Source organism: Dermacentor andersoni, chromosome 1 (assembly GCF_023375885.2).
Source record: "Dermacentor andersoni chromosome 1, qqDerAnde1_hic_scaffold, whole genome shotgun sequence".
Classification (NCBI taxonomy): Eukaryota; Metazoa; Arthropoda; class Arachnida; order Ixodida; family Ixodidae; genus Dermacentor; species Dermacentor andersoni.
In genome coordinates, this window is record NC_092814.1 from 347,846,979 (window position 1) to 347,870,941 (window position 23,963).

At 43.1% G+C, this 23,963-nt stretch overlaps 1 protein-coding gene across 1 annotated transcript in view; it reads left to right on the top strand.

Moving 5' to 3' along the window:
* The window catches only part of LOC126516562 (uncharacterized), a 186,053-nt gene that overhangs the window by 127,405 nt on the left and 34,685 nt on the right, over positions 1-23,963 (top strand). Inside the window, exons 18-22 of the mRNA XM_050166687.2 lie at positions 726-771; positions 4,723-4,850; positions 14,879-14,965; positions 15,466-15,537; positions 23,264-23,366. Of these exons, the coding sequence (XP_050022644.1) occupies positions 726-771; positions 4,723-4,850; positions 14,879-14,965; positions 15,466-15,537; positions 23,264-23,366 (436 nt within the window). The remainder of the gene's footprint in view (positions 1-725; positions 772-4,722; positions 4,851-14,878; positions 14,966-15,465; positions 15,538-23,263; positions 23,367-23,963) is intronic.

Below are 23,963 nucleotides of genomic sequence, written 5' to 3' on the forward strand. Positions count from 1 at the left end.
ACGGACTCTCAGCCTCGGTCCCCATCTGCATATCCGTCTCTTCAGGCCGTCGTCCCGGCATGCCCAACGTGCCCGGTGTGGTGATCATAGCGGCCACGCCGGCATAACATATATCATTGTCAATTTAGTTAGTAAGCAAATGCTTACAAGTTTGTACGGCTGATAAAACTACTATCCTTACTTCGTATAGCTATCTACTAATTTGCTATCGCAATCAGTGCTTCGCCTTTCGGGCGAAAGTGTGTCTTCTTTGTCTGCAACATAGTTGGAACAGATGTTGTAATGTCACAAAAAAAAGAAAACACCCTGCACATGTGGCTGTTCTACTACTACTGCAATTCCACATTACAAATTTTAAAAGAAGCCATGACGATTGCTTCATGTGAAGAACAGTGCGGAAAGGGAAGGATGAGAAAGTATAGTGATGGAAACAGCACTGGGGGGGGGGGGGGGGGGGGGGGGCACTATTGCATGTTTGGTGTGACAGTACAATAAGAGCTGTCTTTTTATATTTGAAGAGTAATATAATGGTCTGTATTGTAGATTGTAGCTACTGAAAGTGTTTCTATTGAAGTTATAGATTGGTTTCCTTGAATGACAAGAAAGTCAGTCTTGTCAAATTTTTTAATGTTTACATGCACTGCTCTTGCCAGTATAACATCTTGTTAATGGTATTTATTACTGAAGTTATGATCAACTTTAGTAATGAAGCTTTATTTTTGCAGTCCATTGCTTGTTCCAGTCGTGGCGACAAGAATCTGGTAAAAGCAGGTAGGTAAGCTTTGCAACTAAAGAAATTTTTTTTTCCTGACTGTGGGAGTTGCTATACAGTCTACGCTTGTTACAACAGACCTGCGTACAACAGACTTTCAGATATAACGGACCATATTTCAACCTTAGTTTTCTCTAGCTATTTTAGTAATGCAGCAAAGTTCACATTTAACGGACTGTGCTGCTGCTATCGGCTACAGCGGACGAAATTAGCGGCAATTTTTGTTGAAATTCGGCGTATAAAACAGACTTTTGCCGTGTCGACACGGGCTGGCAACTGACTTGCGAGGGTTAGCTGACGATCGCAGCTCAGTAGAGAGCATGCGTGATACAACATGCGCCACTGCGCATGTTGTACCGCGCATGCACATTGGCGTCTACTCTGGCCCGCTGGCTCGCTGAGCTATAGCTCTCTAATATCTTGCGTGTGAGGGAGGGAGGAAACCGGGGTGGAAGCATGCAGTCTTTTATGCGCAAGGCACGAGGGGGGGGGGGAGGAGGCATGGGCAGGCAGTTACTTGATATCAAGCCACCCAGTGTCTTACCTGCACATTGTCATGCCTGCCCTTGAATACCAAAGCTGCAAGAAGCCATGTTTTCTTAATACAACTCCTTATCATTAGATCATATTTCATTCACACTAAATCATGCGTTTAAATTATCTACCTCATTTTCACAAATGTCCATCAATGTTGGTCATGCTGCTTAGCACAAGGGTATGTGTTCGATCCCAGAGGAGGTGGCCACATTATGATGGGAGTGGAAGGCAAAAATGCTTTTTCACTTACATATAGGTGTACATTAAAAAAAAAACCAGGCTGTCAAAATTAATCTGGAGTCCCCCGTTAAACCATGCTTAATAATTAGGTTGTGGTTTTGGCATGAAACACCCCATAATTTAATTTTAAATGTTGGTTACTTTTATTGTATTCTAGAAACACTATTTTCAGTATGTGTCAGCCTTAGTAAGCAGCCTGCCTCCAGTTTGCTTAGTCGTCAGCATGACAAACTGAAGCATAACTCACTCACTTGTACCTCTCTTTCCATTACTTCTAGGTTATATACCATAGTTTTAAACAGCAATGGGGACAGTGAGAATCCTTGGCAAAGTCTACCGGGTGTCTCACGTAACTTTAGTCAGACATTAAAAAACAAACAAAAAAACATAGTAAGCCATAGCTGGGTGAAACGAACGACATATTGTTTACTGCCATGTGGCACTCCTCTGAGCGTTATTTATATTCTTCCCTAATTAAAACCTGGCAAATTAACAGATCAATTCAAAAATTTTATTATTCACTTTAGGGCAAAGTGTATTTTGTTACATTGTTGAGGGGGTTCAGAAACAACCAATCCAGTTTTTTGTGGCAATGTACCTCCTGCGTGGTGCTTCTTTTTCCAGCATGAAGCCCACAAAATATGGGGGGGAATAATGTGACTGCATTATTGCATCATCATATTGCAACACTCTCAAACGAAGCATGTGGACGGATTGTGGCAAAGTGAGCAGCCACTTCTCCCAGCATCAGATTGACAGTGTGTCAGCATCTTATGGTGATGTGCAGTAAGGATGTGTCGCCATCTCTGTAAGCCATAGCCAAGCCACCGCACACTTGGTTTGTTCAAAACACGGTTGAGGCTGCTGCAATATGATAATGCATGAGCACAGTCGCGTGTTCTTTTGCGTATTTCGCCGGCTTTCTTTAAATGCCAGAAAAAAGCGCCACGCAAGTGGTCTGTTGACACAATAAACTGGATCGGTTCTTTCTGAACCCCTTCTACAACGTAATGAAACACACTTGGCCCTAAAGTGAATATTAAAAGCTTTTTCGCAATTCAACCTAGTAAAATAACTAATTAAGCGGAATATAAAAGAGACTCTGGGGAGCATCACAATATGGAAAACAATATATTGTTGGCTTCACCCAGCTGTGATTTACTACTTTTCATTAATGCTTGGTTCTAGTTTTACGTGAAAGCCCTGATACATTTTTAAATTGGCTTTCCTCAATGCTTTCGAAGTAACCTCTACTGGATTTGGCTTATTGACTTTCCTTTAATAAATGCACATTTGCACTTCTCACACCTCTTTGTTTAAAAATATGTTTTAACAAGGACTGGTTCACATTATATTATGTGCATTTCATATCCAAATGTGTGGTCGAGTTGTCACTAGGGTCCAGATTGTGTTCCGTGTTCCACACAACACCAAGGGAACATGCTGAGTTTAGCATGAAGGTTGCATATTACCTGAGAGGACTGCATCTAGAATTTTTTTTTTTATTCCAGTCTCGTAGATCCAATGCAAGAATTTAACGAAACTTATTTGCTTTTGGTTCTGGGAAACTCAGCACAAATATGAGTGCATAAGCCAACCACTAGCCTGCTATTGACCCTTGGCTTTCAGTCATCAACATTGACGAAGTTCCTAGCTATGACCATTGTTTCAGAGTTTTATTACTGCATTGTTGACATGTATCAGAGTGCTCTGGTAGGTAGTGCTATTAAGATCATGAAAGACAACTTTAAAACTCTATTACTAGAATCAGTGGGTCAAAATAGCATTAATTGACCTTCGTTATATAGCTATTATGCCCATGTATGCTCACAATAAAGCTTATTTGCTGTCTTATATGAGCTTATGCTGAAGTGCCTTGAAATGACCAGTTCAACATGCCACAAGGAAATGAGTTTTGGACACTCATCGGGGTATTTGTTACATTTAAGCCATGGTCTACTGCATATATTGAAAATTGAAATTTACTTTTGTGTTCTTAGAAAGAATCCCAGGTGGACAAAATTAACTTGGAGCCTCCTTATTGTGGGGAGAGCTTTTGGGGAAAAGCTCTATGAATAGTATGTACTAACACTTCGAAGTGCCAATGTCTAGTACTATCTGAAAGCAACTTGTTCTGAGACCTTAAGTTACATGCAGAATTGGTTCAATTTGTAGAACCATTAAGTAAAGAGAAAGGTTTTGTTGCTTAAAATGTATAGTTCAACTCCATAAATCTTTGTAACGTTTTAACAGTTTTTTTTGCTCTTCTAAAGATGTGCTTTATTGTGCATCAGCTAATTTTGACACCCCCTCTGGATCAGCAGACAATTTGGACAAGTCATAAGTTCGACAGGCACACAGTTCACAGGCTTTTACAGTGTATAGGAAGGTTACACACACTCAGGTGTATTTTTTCTGTTTGGTTGCCTGGGTATGAATATTGTGTTGCAGGAGGAGCATTTCGTACTGGCTTATTGAAATCCTTGAATTTTAATATGTGGCTTCTGAGCCTTTGAAGACCTGAAAGGTGCCAAAAAATTATTGATTTTCATTAATTTTTCGCTTTGCAGGTTTTGTTTGAATATCTGTCCATTGAGCATGCCTAGTCCAGTAGTCTGTACAATCATATCCACTTGTCTTTTGATTAGTGAGGGTGTGCGTCGATCACCTAATTTCACAAAGTTGGGGTCTGCCATGCACTTCCACTTTCTTTCTGCTGTCACTCCAAACAGGCAATAAGAAAAGCAACACGCTAAAATTTCATACGTATGAGGCATTTCTTCGGGGAGGGAAACCAGCAAACACAGCAGGGAAATCATGCTTCTTGAAGTATGTCTCATTCATGGCATAGCTATTTTTCTGGACAGTTCAGTGCTCTCTGGCTTCTCTGCTGTAAAGGTGATGGGACGTTCTTATATGCAACATCATTAAGTCTTTGTTTTGATGATGCACCTTGATAATTTTCATAATTAACATAGCGGAACACAATTTTTGTGGTCATGTTTGATGTAAAAGTATCTTTCAGACTGGCTTGAAAACAGTTAGAATACTGTACTCTCCATTTTTCTAATTGCCTTGCAAAACTTTGTAAAAAGAATGACTGTCCTTGTATAGGAAAGCAAATGTGTGTGGGTGCCTTGCACTCTTTCTCCAATGGGACAACTTGTTTGCAGCGAGCCAGTGGCTGCTCAAGTACTTGCACGAGAGGGGTCATTGGAAAGACGTGCTAGTTCCTGAACAGCATGTCCTGCTGTGGTGCGTTTCGACCAGTTACCACCAGGAGCTGCTGGGAAACTATGCGGTGAGTGGAAGATGGAAAACACGATGTCAGACATGCAGTGTACAGCTGAGAAAGTGCTTTGCTTCTGCCAGCCACATTTGGGTTCAGTGTACTGTGCACGGAAGCTAATTTTGTGCACGTACGGTGTAGCTGGGAAGAAAGTTACCTGCAGTTGTACATTGTTTTTGCACAGCAAAATAAAGGAAGCTATGTGAACATGTAGAGCAACAGTTTCTTTCGCACACAATGTTGAACTGTGTACCATAACTTGTCAGTGCCTGGGCTGAGCTAAGAAATTGAGAGACCCGGAGTGAATAGAAGTTTCCTGATCAGAGAGCTCCCCAATTATCCATCATCCACAGCTTGCTACAGTGTTGGCATTTTGTAATGTGTAATGTATAATGTGTAATTTTGAAATGTGACTTAAGGCGAACTTGGATGGTCTGTGGAATTGACTAATGGGCTACCTTGTTCGTGATGACCGTGGAAATGTGTCTTATGAAAAGTTCTTTTTCTTCCTTTCTTTTTTTTTCTTTTTGCTGTGTCAGAGAAATGGTTATTTCGGTCAAATAAAATGGTGGCCTCAGCCTGATCCTTATAGAACTTGTCGAGGGGTCAAATACATCAATGATAAACTGCAGTGCCATTGCCAAAGATGCTGCAAACGAATTCTTATGCGCTACGCACTGTCAAGACATTTAAAATATGCATTTTTTCATAAAAGAATATATTCATATGTCCCGAAAATTGTGCCAGAAATAACTGATATGAGTACTTCCACCTCTTTTGTATATTTAAAAGAAAATATCACAAAAAAAAATGGCTGTGGCTTAGCTAAGGTTAAGCCCAGGATGCGAAGCATACTAGCCTTTATTTTAGTTGTTGAACCACTGTTTAGCCTGGTGAACTGCTGTTGCTTGGCTATATTTGGTTCGGCTAGACGAAGAAACAACTCGTGCGTTACTCTGCTTCGCCTTCAAGAGTGGAACGCGACAGCGTTCCCGTCGACCCGCCAAGGAGTGTAAGACAATGGGCTACGGCGCAGCGACTACGCGCCCCGCATTGGACGCGTTGAGCGTCGAGCAACGCAGCGTTCGGTGCGGCAATGAAATGTGCGCCTGAGCAAGCGACGCACGCCTGAGCCTTAGAAACACCTCGTTTCTAAGGCAACACCGCATTCACTAGAGGCGCTTTTGTACCGCTTTGAAGCATCGTACTCGTGGCTCAGTGGTAGCGTCCCCGTCTCACACTCCGGAGACCCTGGTTCGATTCCCACCCAGCCCATCTTGCAAGAGTTGAGCCAAAGCCACCTAGAAAATCAGTCTCTGTAGCACGCCGCAACCTTCGCTTCTCATTCCAACGAGCAGCTCTGTCTCCAGGAGGCATCTCACCTCGTGAGTGTCTAGCAGAGGCAAGCGCAGCTGCTTATATACCGCCGCGACGCCGTGAGCGACGGCGCGAGTTGGAGCCCCGTTTCTCCTCTGTCGTGGCGTCACGGTGTCACGTGGTATTGAAGGCGACACCGCCGCGCCTGAGGAGCTGGGTTGAGCTCTCGTAATATGCTTCGCATAAAATATGGAATATAATAATTTGAAACCAGCAAAGGTGTGCATGCCACTCTTATGAAAAATGCGAAGCCATGAAATGAACAAGTTGAGGACAAATACTTCAATTAAATTTTGTAATTCAGGAACCTTCTTTACATTTTTCTACCTATGCAACGGCCAGGGAAAAATCTCAATGGCACTGTCCTTCGTTCCAATGTATTGTGCAGGAGCAGCTGTTCCCAGTCGCGTATTGTGAGTAATTGCACCAAAATTATACTCTCCACGGAGAGCATATATAAAAAGCAGGAGTTCTGCAATATATACACTAGAAATGCGAAGATACAGCTTGATAAAGGGCAAAAAGGTGTCACTGGAAACAAAGTTCATTGCATGCATACACAAAAGCTCGCAACGAGATATCTATATATACGCATCAGTCTCCAATAAATCTACGTATCTAAACAAAAGCCACTTTATATAATGCATCAAACAAGGGAAATAGGCATGTCGCGCAATTACAGATCACGGAATCCTGAGCCCCCTCCTCCGTTATCTCAGATGCATTGCCCGCGACAAAAGGTGGCGCACTTCTTCTCCGCTTTTCTCCCTTGCGCACACAAGACTGATTCACCATCGTCGGCTCACCTATCACCCCTCCCCCCTACGCTTTCACTCACACATACAGCTTGCGGCACGTGGTGACGACGTTATCGCCCTTGAAGTTTTATCAATAAGCGCGAAAAGATGCACTGACCAAGATAACTGAAAATTTAATGATGTTTCGGCTCCCCGTATGGGAGCCTTGTCCACAATGAAACCAATAACAGATATACAATGTATTTAAGTACGTTTCAGTACGTGATGCAAGCAGCAAGTGTACACCGTCGGAAGTGTCCCGTCGTGCCTATTCAGCGTGCGCGCCCTGGTCTGTATGTGCAAGGATTCTCGATGCAGGCGTGACGCAAGCTTCTTTTCCTTGGCCAGGACACGTGCACTTGCCCAGTCAATATTGTGGCCTGTAGATTCCATATGTTCAGCAAGGGCACTCGAGGCCACGTGCCATTTCTTGCTGTCACACCCATGCTGTTTCGCACATTTCTTGAAGTCACCTGTCTGGCCGATATTCTTGTAATCACTGTTCTCGCACATTATGGCGTAGACTACACTGAGGAAATTTCCCTGTGTCAATTTATCTTTTATGTTTACTAAAACGTTTCTTAGTTTGCGGGTTGGCACATGCGCAATTTTGATGTAATACTTGCGCATGATACGAGCGATGGTCTCATTTATGCCAGGGACATATGGACATTCACTTCTTCGGAGACTACGTAGAACGCTGTCTTTCTGGGAGTGACACCCCTCCTTTCTTTACCGAGGATGACTGGAACAGCGTAGCAGGAACAGACCTTCTGCGTGAAAGCGGATGTACCGACTTGAAATTCAGGTACCGGCCTGTATGTGTGGGCTTCCTGTAGACGTTGAAAGAATGGCCAGAGTCACCGCGCTTGACAATAACATCAAGAAATGGTAGACAACCATATACTTCTTGCTTTACAGTAAACTGCATCGCCTGTTCCACACTCTTAAGACGAGAAGTAAAGCCAGTGAGAGTATCCTTGTGAATTATGCAGAAGCAATCATCTACATATCCCAAGAAAACCTTTGGAGAAGACGTAAAAGATGCAAACGCCCGATGTCCTCCATGACCAGATTCGCTGCAGAAACTGATATAGATGCACCCATAGCTGTAGCATACGTTTGCAGGTGAAAATTCTGTTATAAGAGGAAGTATATATTCCACAAACAGAACTTAAAGAGACGGGACAGGTCTGAAACGTCAATCAGAGACCTATCGGGCAGCGACTCGCAAGCTTCGAGGGCCGCGGTGCAAACCTTTACAGCCAGTTCTACTGGAACACTTGTGAATAGTGACTTAACTTGAAATGAGACCATGATGTCATCATGAGCAGCAACAACATGCCGTATCTGTTCAATAATGTCACCAGAATTGCGTACTTGAGTGCCGCTTTTTCTAGCGAGTGGCGGCATGATCCGCTGCAAGAAACCGGAAAGCTTGTACAGAGGTGAGGGAGTGTATTTGACAATGGGCCCCATAAGAACGCCTTGCTTGTGTATCTTTGGTAGGCCATGAAGAGCAGGAGCTTATCCGTTGTGACAAAATAGCCGGTAATAGAGTGAGTTATGCTGGGGTGGGGCCAAATGGAAGTCGTCAGCTAGAAGCTTCTGGAAGTCCCTTTGCAGTTTTCCTGTTAGATCACGCGTCAAGCAACTTCATCAGGTGTCATTAACCAGTGCCAGCATTTTTTTGGTGTGGTCACCATTATCAAGCAAAACAACTGCATTTCCTTTGTCAGCCGTATGAATGACGATGTCAGGATTGCTTCGAAGCCGGTCGATAGCCTCATGTTCCTCAAGAGACAGCGCAGAGTTTGAAGGGTTTGGAGCCTAGAAGGCATGTTACAACACGCGTGTGAGCTGTGTCACGTCTAGTGTAGTCGACTTGGCTTAGAGCCTTTTCAACAGCACAAAATCAGCTACTTCATATTTTGTGTGGGCCCTGTGCTAAAGTTTAGACCAAGGCTCAGAACAGAGTTCCGCTTTGTCAGGTTTATAGGAAGAAAGATTGTGTACAGCCTCTCTTGGTAAATTTCGGGACGGATCGTTTCAGGATGGTCGCAGTCTTTCCAGCTTGGCATGGTGCATGACGTCATTATTTCGTGTTCTCACGCTTGCTTGAAAGTTAGCGTGTAGCTGAATTGAAGCAAATTCTGTAGGGCACAGGAACTCTAGTCAGCAATGGGCATAGAAGGCATCATTTTCGAGCATACGGACCTTGCACTCCGATATTCTTGTTTGTATTAGTAGTCGTTCAGCTCTTGAAATCATGCAGTCTTCCCGCGTTTATTCAACATGTATTTTTCCGGCCAAACGGGCTGCCGTCAAACTTTCGATCGGCTCTTGGAGTTTACATGGAACATGATGGCGACAGCCACGGCAGGAATGCGCCTGAAGTGTCTATATACTTGCTATCACAGTAATATAATAAGAGTATCAGACTCCCGTGGCCCATCACTTTCCGGAAAAGAAGTAAGAAAATTGAACTTTCACCATGCAACAATTCGCACGCCGCAACAATGTCTTTCTTTCGTTTGTGGGGCGGGGGCACTGAAACGAAAAAAGAAAGATGCCAAGGAAAGCGTGTTGGCCACAATCGAATGCCTACTTTGGGCACCTAATGTGGTTACCCAAGAAATATAGAAGAAAACGTGAGACGCTTGGTCCACAGTGAGCCCTACGCATACTGCTTGGTGCCCTACACCGGCGAGATAAAAGACGTTCCGGTAAGGTTGCAATAACATCAAAGTGAAGGTGATGTTCTCAAGCCGAGGCTTTGCAATCCATCGAGTCCCCACAGTGATGGCAGCGAGCGAGCATTGTTTATTTTTTTGTCTGCTAGCCAGAAAGTGTCCAAAACTCTGGCAGGCCAAAATCCAATCGGCCCGAAAAAGACGAACGCACACCAAAGTGCGCTGCGTGATGGTCGGGGCAACAGGAGAAAGAACGCATGCGTTCTGGCTGGCTCTGATAACCTGGCTCTGATAGCGAGAACAAGAAAATTGAAGAGGCTGAATGTGTCCTCGTGGATAAAGGTCAAAGCAGAAAAAATAAATAAGAAAGTAGTTACATTTTCTGGTTTTACTGCCTTGACATCGATGCTTTGGTGCAGGTGAAAAACATGTTGATCTTCTTTTCTGCTACTTGACGGCGCAAATGAACTGCCACAACACTTCGTCTCATAGGACCTCGCTGCGTGCTTTGCCCACTTGTATGATAGTGTGTTGATTTGGCTTGTCTCGTTGTATGGTCCGATGTACGACTTTAGAAAATTCAGTGCACTTTTGGTATCAAATGTTTATGAGAATTTTATGCCCATAAAGTTTCGCAATTGAAATCCAAGCGCTCCTCAGATTCAGAGGCCTCCACACAATGCCGCGACGAGCCCGCACGCCCTCAAAGTGCCCTTGAAACTTTCTGCTCGGATGGCGCTTCGGATGGAGCCTGCATTGGCACTGCAACGGCCAAACAATGACACTCATGCTTCTTAGAACAGTCCCTCATCGTCATTCTGACGTCACCAGTCCCATTCGCCACCATCTCGTCTACCATCATCCCTGTCGCTGCAGGCTCGTTGCCCACCGTCCCCGATGCAGCCCCGACGCCTATCTCCGGAAAACTAAGCGATGCAGCTCCCGGAGGTGACGCTATATTGACGACTCAATCGCAAAACCCTCTGATCGTTTTGCCGACCAAACAGAACTTGATGGATGTTTTAGTCGATGGCGTCAGTGTCTCAGCACTCATTGGCACTGGCGTGAGGAGTCCCCAATTGCGCCGACGCCTGAACAAAGTTCGCACACCCGCTGGATTACGCATCCTTCGCATCGCCGACGGAGTAATACCTACTGTGCTTGGTAAGTGGACCGCTCGCATTGTCATCACGGAGCGTCTGACGACTGTTTTGTTTGCCGTTTTGTAACAATGCCCTTATGACGTTATACTCGGCTTAAACTTTTTGTCATCCCATTCAGCCCTCTTTGATTGTGCATCTAGTGTCATTCAGCTTGAACTGCCCCACGGCTGCTATAGTCCACCAGTCACACAACCACGGTTATGCTCTCCCGAAGACATCCTCCTGTTGCCTCAAGCCACTACATATGTCACTCTACTGTCGTTCCATCTTTTATTGATGGTGCCTATGTACTACAGTTAAACCTCGATATAACGAAGCTGCTGCCATGCTACAAGGGGCCCTACACGACAGTGCGTCAGCTTGGTGATGCGAACTACGAAATCGCTTTGTTGGACTCCCGTGTTGCCACGGATGTCGTGCATGTGTCCTGGCTCAAGCCTTACTTTGCCGCCTGTTCACCTCCCTTACAGTTAGCGCTTAGACGGCACCTTTACAGGCAGGGGTTATGTTACGGCGGAACCAAGAGTGGCGCCAATCAGAAGAAGATGATTTGATGTGTGTAGGTGAAATCAGTCTCGGCAGCCATCTTGTTTATGCATCATTGTCTCTCATGTAAATATTGTAAATACATTGTTTATGTCACTTCTGCAACGTAACAATATCAGTAGTATAGTGTACTAGAATATTCTGCTACACTATATCGGCATAGACAGCGCTCTGTGTGCCAGTGCACCTCTTTAATTTGTTGTCCCTGACTGTCCAGGACTTTCGGACACGCTGCATATACAATGCTCATTGGCTGAAAACACCACCTCAGTCAGTTCGGAACTGTTAGGGACAGATAATTAGAAGAGGCCCACTCATGCTCGGTGGCATGTGTGCGTTTTAATAGTTTTGTGCTGTACTTCTTCGTGCTTGAGGTGCATCACATGTATTGGTGCTGGGATACACTCGCAGAACTTTACATGATATCGGAAAAGAAGTACTTTCAAGTGTTCATTTCAAGTTATCTTGAAATTCCCCAGGCATTCAGACGTTGTGCAAGGAGAAAGAGTATGCAATTTGCAGCGTCTGTCATTGCGACATTCAATTTCTCTTGCTGGTTGGCAGTATATCTTGTTTCACCTGAATATGAGGAAACACAAGGATGGTACCAAAGTTCTCGAGAGTTATGAAAAGTTGGTTGGTTTTTTTTTCTTCTTCCTTAGAGGCAGATCATCCTGCAACTAAGGCTGAGTGCCTCTTCACAGCGTCCCTTATAGGACATAATAATTCTGTTCGCTGCAACCAACCAAGCTGGCGATCTGCTCCAGAAATGTCTCCTGGATCCAAAGAAACACAAAACTATGCATGTGACCACACTAAGACTGCCACATTTGTGAAAGCAATGGTCGACCAAGTTACAAGCAATGTTGTCAGATTTCTCCAAACTATACTGTTTTCTATCGGGGTGTATAGTAGCAATGATACTGGCAGTGATGTCAGACTTTCCAATTGTTGTGATGTTTCTCAACAGGATTGTTTGCACAACCCTGTTTGTGATGCCTGTTTTGGAACTTGACTCATCTTTGCATTCACCTGCCATCTCTGCAATGTGTGCTTATATAAGGTTTGTTTCTGGTTGAGACACTTTTGAATAGAGAGTTCAATATTTTGTACAATAATTTGACATTTTGTATATTTAATCTAATTTTACTAATATTTGGCTGTGATCCTAGTATACATAAGATTTTGGCATTGGCAGGTATGTTTTTCGCATCGTGTGGCAACTATGTACATTAAACCTCGATATAACGAATTTCAATATAACGAAATTCTCGATATAACGAATATTTACCTTTTCATAACCTCTCGTCCATAGAACACCGTGTATTTAGAACCTCAAAATAATGAAGTGTGTTTGTGTGCGACTTAACTATAACGAAATTTCACTGCCACCGCAAAGGAATGCCGAGACAATAATAAATGGAAACTTCACTGACGCAGATGGTCAAATGATTGAATTACCAGTGGCTGCTTGCAAACGCACCTCTCAAATCGCGTGACAAGCGACCGCCGATGTGGAGCCGCATCATGTTCCGTATAAAGTCCAAGTGCGATAAGATCCTCCTGCGCACTGTGTGCTTTAGGTGCGAGTGAAAGTGTGCGAGGGTGGGACAAGAAAGATGCTGGCTTCACGAGTGACGCCTTGCCTCGCGAGCAGATGGAAATAGGGGGAGGGGAGTGAGCTCGCTATAACGCGATCAAACGCGCGCGACGGGGGCGGGGCGGAGTGGGGAGTAAATTGGCGCGTGTCTCGGTTGTGGCTGCGCATGGCTGTAAGCATGGCTGAGTGCATACGTAGCCATGCACTCTGCTTTAGAGGTAATCTACTGTGTCTGCAAAGAAGCGTGTTGAGACGGCAGGGCACCATGTAAGCAGTCTTCCTGCACGTTTGGTATTGGAGATTGTGTAATCTCGAGCTTCGGTGACCCTTGGAGCCAGAGGCAGATAAAGCATTCGCTCCTCGCTGCTGGTGCTTTTCCTGATAGCATCGTCCCAGTGCGGGCGAGGCTATCAGCCACAGGGGCGGAGTGTACACGAAAGCGTGGCTGACTTCGCTTAATTCGTACAGTCGATGTGAAGATGTCATTGATGTATGTGGTATGAAACAGTATGGTTCATTGCCAACTCCCAAATTTACTGAATGAATTGTTTTTTTCATTCAAATTTGCTTTTATCGATTGCCCGATAATTCGGAAAATTCTGCGAGCCCTTTCCGTGTAAGGAAAATAGATTGACAAGGGTACTTATTTGCGTAAAAGGCAGAATTTCGATACTACGAAATTTTGTTAGAACGAAGCAAACTGCCGATTTTGCCGGCTTTGTTATATCGAGGTTTAACTTAGTTGCAATATCAAATGTTGCTTCCTGTTTTAGACTTGAGGGAATGGACATGCTGCCACACTCATTCGTACAGGAAACGGCCAGTCTGTCAGATACTTACATAGCTACACAGTAAGGAATTTTCGAGCAGGAGATAGCTTTTGCTCTCATTGTCATAGTTGGCAGGTTTTTTTAAAATTCCTGCTTTAGGTGCTTGCTGCCCATGATAACATGGCACATCATCTGTATGGCAAAGGCGCATGATGCCCCACTTGTCACACATGCCTGTATCTTTTTGCCACCAAGAAGGCAGAATCTGCCAGCATAACCATGCTAAGACGGTCTTCTGCGGCCTCTTGGCTATAATGCTATATTAAGTTTATTATTTACATAAGTGTATTTTGCAAAAGTGTTTGAAGGCTATGTTGTTCATGTTGACACCGTAGTCATGTCTTGTCCTTCCTTGGCTCAGTCTGTTTTCACACTGTTTCTTCACTTCCTAAAGTACATTTTGTTCATTTTCTGGGCACTACTTTTTCTTTACTCTCCAAGTGAGTCTTGTATTTGCTTTTAATTTAATGCTTATGGGGCCATTTGATGTTGCTATTTTTGTGTTGATTCCACCAAACACTACCTAAGTGAAACATTATTATTTCGTCCAAAGAACTTACACAGGCTGGGCACTTTATGGTAGCATCTTTACAAAAGTAACACTGTATTTGACAGGCAGAACATTGCCACTTGTCTGTGGTGTTTGATTGAAAAAGTACCATTAATTCGGCTGTGAATAGAGGTGGATAATATGGCCAAACATATTGTTGCCTCTAGATAGTGTTTGCTTTTGAATGCTAACTTCAACCATGCATACCAGGCTGCATGTCCAAAAATGGAACCCTATGTAATCATTTCTATGGTCCATCGGACTTCTTGATGGCCTAGACAGCCGCGTTGCAAGCTACCATGTCTGCACAAAACTGAACTGTTCACGGGCAAGTGTCTCGTTACATATATACAAGTAGTGACATACTTTGCTAGCTGTTTGACATCACAATGATTGCATTTTATTTTCAGCTAATTGTATTGCTGGTCCATGTGACAGTAACATGCTTTTTAACATTGCATGCTCAAATGCCATTGCTTCGCAGTTCTGTGAGTGGATGGAGCTACTCGAATTGCCCGAAGGCCTGGAGGTGCATCTTAGTAACTCACAGGTAGCACTTAAACCTTTGGTGGTGAGTGAAAAAGCGGTTGACGCTTGCTCAAATTTTTTGTAGTCTTTGGCTGCCTTTATATGTGGAAATTTTCAGAGTATGTATGAGTTTACTTTCATTGAGGCTGCATAAAAACAAGGGGGAGGGGGATGATATTCATATTTTTGCTGTAATCTGGTAGTCTGCAACTTGAAAGAACATGTGGTGGTTGAGCGTTCAGCAAACAGAGGTCAACCTCAAGTTAATTTATGTACAAACAGTAAGGTAAAAGGCCACCAAGCACTTTAGGTAAACTTAAGAAATATCTTAACAAGTGAGACCTTTCATTGAGCTGAGCAAATTCTGATTGGAGGACATGTAATCTACAACACTGCCAATTTTGAATTTGCATGTTGGTATAATTTTGCATCGTATGTGCTCTATGTTCAAGCCTTGTGAGGTTTCTAGTAGGATAATCTGATAGTCTAGATTTACTGTTTGGTTGGTTAAGTGCTTACCACTGATAGTGGCTCTATTGGCAGAGGCTGCTTACTTCCTCAGATGAAGGTATGGCAGAGAAAGCAGTTCGTTTTGTCAAGGCATTGCTCCGAAAGGTGAGTGCCTTCCTTTTCACCTAAATTATTACCACATGGCAGGCTTGCTTTGAAGCGAATTCACCTAAACGTTCTTTTTTGGATATAGTGATCATCAACAAAATTAGTAATGCATCATGTCTCATCAATGGCAGGTAATAACTGCTCAGAGGTTTGCTTCGTGGCTTTTTTACGTATGTACAATTGCCAGGTGCCCTTTGTGAGCTGCTCATAGATGGCTTGTAGTGACATCATCTGGGCAGCCATCTTGGCGTATGATGGCACGTTGAGAAGCTATGTAAACAGTAATAAGCGTGGCAGCACAAAAGCACAACAGGCGTGTCTTGCACTGAACAACAAATCGGTAACAGGGATAATTTGGGGAATAAAGCTCAACCTCAAAAAGCGAAACAATATATGCATGATAATATGGTGCACTGACATCATGTGCCTGCCATGTTTGGGTACTTGAATGGCGAGAAGCTGGGCCTGTGACGTCACATAAGGACTACCTGTAGGCAGTAACAAGGTCATGGAAAAGAAAGGGATATGATGTGTTTAGTATGCAGTAAAAGATAAGTCATAATAAACTTTTTAGTGTCAAGGCTCTGTTGTGGTGACTGTTCTAAACTATTGCCTCTGCCATTGCAGGCCACTTCATGTTGCTGGTTATGTGGGAGTTTTGGAACACCGAATGTAGATATAGATTGCGGTAATGAATTATTCAAAGCTTTTTTTATATATATTATTAAATGCAGAATAATTGTGGACATGTTGCTCAAGGGCTATGATGTTCATCTGTTGAGCACGAGGTAATAGGCTTGATCACCGGATACAGCGGCTACATTTTGATGGGGGCAGAACACAAAAATGCTTGGGCTTCAAGCTTTGGCTGCACAATTAAGAGCCCCAGGTGGCCACACTTAATCTGAGCCACTCATTATGGTGTTTCTGTTCACCAAGGTGTGGCTTTGGGATATTGTCCCTTGCATTTTATAGGAGAAATGCTTTGAATTTATCTGTATTAGAGTTTAGCCAATATATAAAGCTACATTCAGCTTTGTCATCCCATAATAATGCTCAGAGTACTTGAATGAACAAGGGTACTGTGGCCCTAAAAATACCAACATAATTTAGAGAAAGTCTAGATACCTCCACTTGAGAACCATTGCTGTGCTGCATTTTACATGGTTAGTAATAGTATGTGGTGGCAGGCATGTACACGAGCAAGGAAGGTGAGTAAAATAATTCACTCAGAAATGCCTGTGGGAGTTTTCTAAGTATGCATAAGCATTGTGTCGCTTGCTCATCTCTGCGCAGCCCGGTGAATCCACAAAACCACAATTTGATTATAAGGTGCGCCGTAGTGGGGGACTCCAGATTAATTTTGGCCACCAGGGGATCTTTAACATGCCCCCAGTACATGGGACACTGGCGTTTTGTCATTTTACCGCCATCGAAAAGTGGCTGCCGTGGCCGGGATCTGATCCTACAACCTTGTACTTAGCAGCTCAACACCATAGCTGCTAAGCTACCACAGCGGGTAACCACGCTGTGTCGTTATTTATGTATTGAAACTTGATCCAACCAGCATAAATAACAGGGCTGCATGACACGAACTGCTGCAGACGGAGGCACAAGGTGAATTGATGATGCAAGCAAACTACTGCAGGTGGCGGTGCCAGGTGCGCTGGTGACGTTCTGATCATTATAAGCCGTTATTGCTCTTTAGCACCTTATCCATCTGTGTCATACCGTGATCAACTGTACTCCAGCAACGGCTGCATATGGAGCGGGCACGCAGGCCTGTGTTGTCGCCGCTTAATTCATGTTGCAGTGAAAAGGCAGCACAGAGGTGAATTCGCTTGCTGCTGCGGGCCCTAACTTGAAAGTGATCGTCTTACGTGATGGACGGACAGGTTTACTCGTTGAGTAGTCATAGAAATGCTTGTGCTTTTAAATAGTATTATTGTGCATTGATTGAACTTGCGCACTCGAAATGAAAAGTGAATAGGGTCCCAGCTGTGAAAGTTGCATAGTAGTTTATAGCTGTCAAGCTGAATGCAGTAGCTCACAAGTAGCCATTATTTAATAACTCCTTCCTTGCAGTAATGTGAAAAATTATCAGTTCAATTCATGGCTTTCAATGTGCTGCAAAATGCAGGATTGAGCAGTTTTTTGCCAATTGGCAGCATCCACTACGGGCTGCATACTTTTTGTGTAAGGCCCACGCCTTCTTGTACAATACAAAGTATCTTAGAACAGTTATTTCAAAAAAATTTTCTAACAACACTGCTTTCACAAAGTGAGGGGAAGAGGCAAAAAGCTTTCCTTTAAAAAGGACACTCCTGCCTTGTTTTTGGTTGAAGTAGTGTACGCATTGTTCATAAAGAGCAATGCCGTTCATACCCTTGCTTTTACTGGTCCTGGTGAACAGACCTGTAGCTGTAGACGATGAAGAAGCTCTTCATGAATCGGTTTGTCCAACCCTTCGACACAGTGCATTTCTTAATCCCAAGCATGTCAGTGACCTCCATGGCCTTTTATAATCTTGCACTGTTTGCTTTTGATAGAGCGAAGAACATTGAGCTGTGGTGGAACAGCTGCGACAATTGCGCCAAGAGTAGTTCTCTGTGCCATCCTGCTCCAGGATGGCATTTTAATAGTAAATTGCACCTAGCCTGCTCCAAAGAAACATAAGAACGAAAATGCTGGTCCATTCATGTGATTGTGTCTTGCATTGAAACCAAATAAGAACTTGTAGAATATGAGCACCAGCAAAAGTAAAACAACGCATCACTTTGGAATATGGCAGTGATGAAGGTTTGGATTGTTTTTGCAACAATCTGTTGGCTGCTTATGCATCCCTTGTGCTTTCACAGCCCTGCAGTTTTATGTGAATACGGGCACATATAATTCGAGGTCTCACCCTTTCTCTCATTATTTAGGCGACTTAGGGGAAATTACTTGTACTAATTGAATTACAGAAATAAATTAATGGCAATGAAAGTGGATGAAAAAACGACTTGCCACAGGTGGGGAACGATCCCATGTCTTCACATTACGTGTGCGATGCTCAATGCGAAGATGTGGGATCGTTCCCTACCTGCGGCAAGTTGTTTTTTTCATCCACTTTCATTGCCATTAATTTATTTCTTTAATTCAATTAGTACAAGTAACTTCCCCTATGTTGTCCTTGGTGCCTTTGTTTGTTGGCTTCTCATGATATGATTAATAAATATCGGGCCCATCGGTTAACCCCCGTTCTTCTTGTTCTTTAGGTGGCTGTAGTAAGACGTGCTGTGGCCCACCCTATTGTTTTCATATTTTTTTTAGGGTTTGTTTTTCTGCTTCTATGCTTTTTGCTCAAGGCTGTCCTTTGTGGGCTGGCACAAAGTTTGCAGGGCCACGCAAGAAATGCAGCTCGTTCAGCTAGTGGCTGTTGCTGCATTCACTTCCTTATGTCATGAGACTAAGCTGAAAGTGGTGGGAATTCAAGAATGCCCCAGGAAACCATGAGCTACCTCCAGAGCCAAGTGTTGCTTTTTGGATGTCTCTTCGGGTGGTCTTGTGTACCATACATATTGGTTGTTCAACTATTTAGTCGTCAAAAATAAAAAAAGAACTGAAGGCTTTATGCGAACTGCACTTATCCTATAATGATGGTGGTGTCATCATGCTAGTCAAAATGTTTTTTATTGTGAAGAAATAAATATTTAACCAAGTTTAACTAGTTAACGTTTAATCACCTTCCCTATACTCACAGGCAACATTCTGTGGCAATGAAGGGAAAGCTATGGGGGCTGAGCTACTGCACATGTATTACCGCACCAAGTAGTCCAACAGCACTTGGCAGCGCATTCGGTTTCTTGGAACAGACACTGTATTGACGCAGGTTCCACATGCGATGGTTTTGTGTTTGCCCTAGACGCAGAAAAGAAAAGCTGCAAAATAATTCAGCTTTAACGCTCAGTGGTGTATTTTGTCTTATTTGCTGTTGTAAATGAGGGGTTTGTGTTTCCTCTTCCCCAACCTAAACTAACATGGATTAAAGTGTGGGACTTTTTTTCAGAAGCACTCGCTTGGGCGCACCTTTTCCTCCGTAGCTTTCTCTTCATTGCTGAAGAAAGTTCTCTGTGCGTATAATCGATAAAGTATCGTTGCAAAAGTTGTGAAAGATGTATGGAAAGGACTAATAACTGTGTTTAAAGCAACCTAGGTCATGGTGGTCTTTGTTTTTTTACATGAAAAGAAGGTTACAAAATTAAGAATATGCCTCACGATGGCGCATCCGTGTGCCAGTGATAGCAGCAACCACAAATATAAACCGCATCATTTAGTACACAGTGCAACTTTGCACATTTGAAGCAAGGTATTTATTTATTTATTTATTTATTTATTTATTTATTTATTTAGTTGTTTATTTATTTATTGTACCCTCAAGGCATACAAGCTTTATAGAGGGGAGGGGTCAATCTTTCAACATAAATGCAGTAATTTGCACATACACAACTGAAAATTTCAAGAACGGGAATGAATGTAGTTTCTAATAACGAAAATTGAAACACTGTCATGCAAGGCTTGTACAATAATTATGGCAAGAAAATACTATTGCAGCCGATTAAGACACTAAAAGATGAAGTTTCCAACCGACGTAGAGAACGTTTACAGAAAAAGAAATGATGGAATGCGTTAAGTTGCGCTGACAAGAGTTTCACGAAAATGGTCACAGTTGGTAATGCTAACTAATGAGGTGGGAAGATGGTTCCAGTCAAGGCTGGTTTTGGTCAGGAAAGAGTGCGAGTATGTTAAAGCGTTTTGGTGAGGGACATGGACTTTGTGGTGGTGATAAAGTCGAGATGAAACAAAATTAGGTGGTTTAATCAGTCGGGTCCTAAGAACATGGTTATGACGATGGATCTTATGAAACAAGACAAGTCGAGATAGTTTCCGTCTATTTGCAAGCAGGGGCAGATTAAGTATCAATTTAATGTTAGTTACGCTGGAAGTTCGATGGTAGTTACTTAGGATAAAACGTGCTGAACGATTCTGCATTGCCTCTAACTTGTTGTTAAGAGTTGCAAGGCCAGGGTCCCAGATTGATGAGGCATATTCGAGATTAGATTGGACATAAGTGATATATAACTGTCGCTTGAGTGATGAAGGTGTGAGAGAGAAGTTTCTTTTCAGGTAACTAAGCATGCGATTGGCCTTTGATGTTACGTGGTCGATGTGGTACTTCCATGAAAGGTCATCAGTAATATGTACACCGAGGTATTTATATGTAGGTATGGATTCAAGTGCCGTGCTGTGAAGAAGGTAGTTGGGGCAAGGCATGTTATTTCGCGATACTCTCATTGATTTACATTTAAGAATGTTAAGTTTATTTTCCACATTTCGCACCAAGCAGAAATATTATTTAGGTCAGTTTGATGGATTATTGTCAGTATAATTAGAAATAGTGCGGTAGATAACGCAATCATCAGCAAAAAGACACAGAAGAAGCGATGCTAGTAGGTAAATCATTAATGTAAATCAAAAATAGTAATGGGCCTAAAACTGAGCCCTGTGGCACTCCGGAGGAAACAGGTGCCTCTAGAGAATCGGTTCCATTCACCGTGACGAATTGTGTGCGGTTAGAAAGAAAGTCGCGTATCCAGTGTTGTACTAAAGGGTCAACGTTTAGGCTGGTTAGTTTTAGCATAAGGAGCTCATGGTTTACACTATCAAAAGCTTTTGCAAAATCCAAGTATATGCAATCAGTGATGAAGCCGGCATCAAGGAATGCGTGAAGGTCATTAGGAAATGTAAGTAGCTGTGTTTCACACGAAAAATGTTTACAAAAGCCATGCTGGGATGGATGAAAGAAGTTATTCGACTCCAAGGAGTTAACGAAGTGAGTAAAGATGACGTGTTCTAATATTTTGCACGGAACAGATGTTAGTGATATCACACGATAATTACTTGGGTTGTGTGCGTCACCAGACTTGTAGAAAGGTACGATCTTGGCTACTTTCCAATCCTTGGGTAAGCATCCATCGCTGAGCGATTTGGTGAAAATGTAATTCAGAATGATAGAGCTGTACTCATTAGTGTTTTGCAAGAATTTAGCATTGATACCATCCCGGCCACATGAAGATGATCATTTTAGTCTGTTTTGTCTGCACGAATGCCAGCTGGGTCAACCATGTTGGGATCCATTGGTGTAAGATGTGCTCTCGGATACGAAGGAAGCGTGAATATTGGGTCCCAGAACAAGCTTGTAAAGGTGTCATTAAAGATTGAGGTGCAAAGATGCTTCGTAACTGGTTCACCATTGTTATTGAGAGATACATCACTGTTGTTGCTGTTGTACATTGTATTCCAAAAGCGTTTAGGGTTAGTTTTGAGTAAGGACAGAAGCGTTCAATTGGAAAAGGTAAATTTCGGCATTTTCAGTGCCTCTGAATATGCCGTAGAAGCGGCTTTGTAAAGGGCCCATCTCTCCGGGTTCGGCGATATTTTCGCACTACGAAACGGCCTGCTTTTTTTTGTTCAATAACTGCTTGAGATATCTGTTGTACCAGGGAGTGTTAATGTTGTCGTAAACAGTTCTTGAAGGAATAAATTTGTTAGTTGGATCAATTACTTTCATTTTAAAAAAATTCCAAAGTTTGTCGACGAACTGCTCATTGTAGGTTGAAATGAAGTTATCAAGGAAGGAGGAAAGTTCAATGTTAATAGCGTCGTACTTGCCACCGTTATAGTCCCTTACTTGTTTGAGCCGTTTTACGCATGTGTAGATGGAATAGACAATGTAAAATGGAGCACGCCATGGTCACTTAATCTAGGCACATGAGTAACGAGTGACGTCATGTCAGGAGCAGATGTAAGAACGAGATTGAGTAAGGACAAAGTAGTGGGTGTTACACACGTCGGTAGGTGAACAATCTATGATAGGTGAAAATCGGAGCATGTGTCAAGAAATTCGCATTTACATTTGATAAGGACCGAACGTGCCAACCGTAAACTGCCAACGGAATTGGGAAAGGGTGTGGCCGCTCATTCCTGCTATGGTAAGATAGGTCCGTATTTGACAAGATTGACTTTGCTAGTGCTGCAGTCTCTGGAGTGCAGACATGGTGTCACAGGGTTCTTAAAATATTTGTGGACTTTTTTTTTTAATCTTAAAGAAGAGCCACACAAAACCTAGGTTGCTTTCAACACTGTTATTGGTCATTTCTCTACATCCTGCACAACCTAATGAAATAATTGTTTCTGCAGATGAAAAAAACAATTCATGACTAGCATTTACGGCTGTCAGCATGCACGGAGTGCCATTGGTGCAAAGCCCTCTGTTACTTTTAAATACTTAAGGACATTTAGGGGACAGCTAGTATAGCAGCCAAGCACTGCAAATGTAGGCTCAAACCACCTAGTGCAATGGCTTGGCAACTAGGCATTCTGCATTTCTAGCACAAGGTTGCTGGTCCATTTGCTGGTTAGTATGGCTACATTTGATGGGGGCTGTATAGAAGTAAGCTAAAGTCCTGAGATGTCTGCTGAGAACACTAATTCATTAAGACAAATTAATGCAGGGCTTTGTTTTATGGCATCTCTCATAAGCACAACATGGCGCCCTATCAGATATTGCAGCTGCCACACATCTTTCTGAGCCAGTCAGTAAACTGCTTGCAGTGGCTTTTCATTTAAGCACTGTCGCTTATTGTGCCTAACTACAGTGAAAGCTCTTGCACCTTCCCCCCAGAGTCCTGCCACTGAGGCTGTAGGACACCGCCTGCGAACTGAACTTCTATGCTTATCTGTGGAGAAGTTCACTGACATCTGGCACCAGCGAACAGCGGCAACAGGCAAGCCGTGTTTGCTATCTCTGCTGCTACGTACTAGTTCTCAAATGTATGAAGGTACCTTCACAAATTTAAAGCCTTTGGTTGGCTTTCTTTCCAAATTTGTAAGCATCAAAATACTTAGAACTTTGAGCACTGGTTGCTTTAGATTTCCTGATCTTCCAGAGCTGGTGGAGGAGCAGAATACATTTCTCTGTAGGTGTGGTGATTGCTTTATATGTGTAGTGCTCCGCCCATAGAGGCACCACTCATGGCCACCTAGCGGGTGCTTTCGAAAGCATGCGCGGGAGCAGTAGCAGATGACAACCCTTTGCAGCAAGGATGGTTGAATTTCGCGGCTGCGATTTCTCTTTTGTTCTAGTGTCAGACCACTTGTCCTGCGGTGAAAGCTGCAGGAAAGGCACAGGCCTCCATGAGAGGAGACATGTACATGACGTTGCCGGAGTTTGGGACAACCCAGTCTGCACACGTGCCGGGTGCATCCTGCAGACAAACATAATGAAGCCAAATTACAAAGTGGAGCTCGTGTTAAGGAGCCATTTCGTTTTGTTGGCTATGTCTCGATTGTCATTGTTATTTATTTTTTTATTCTACCCTTGC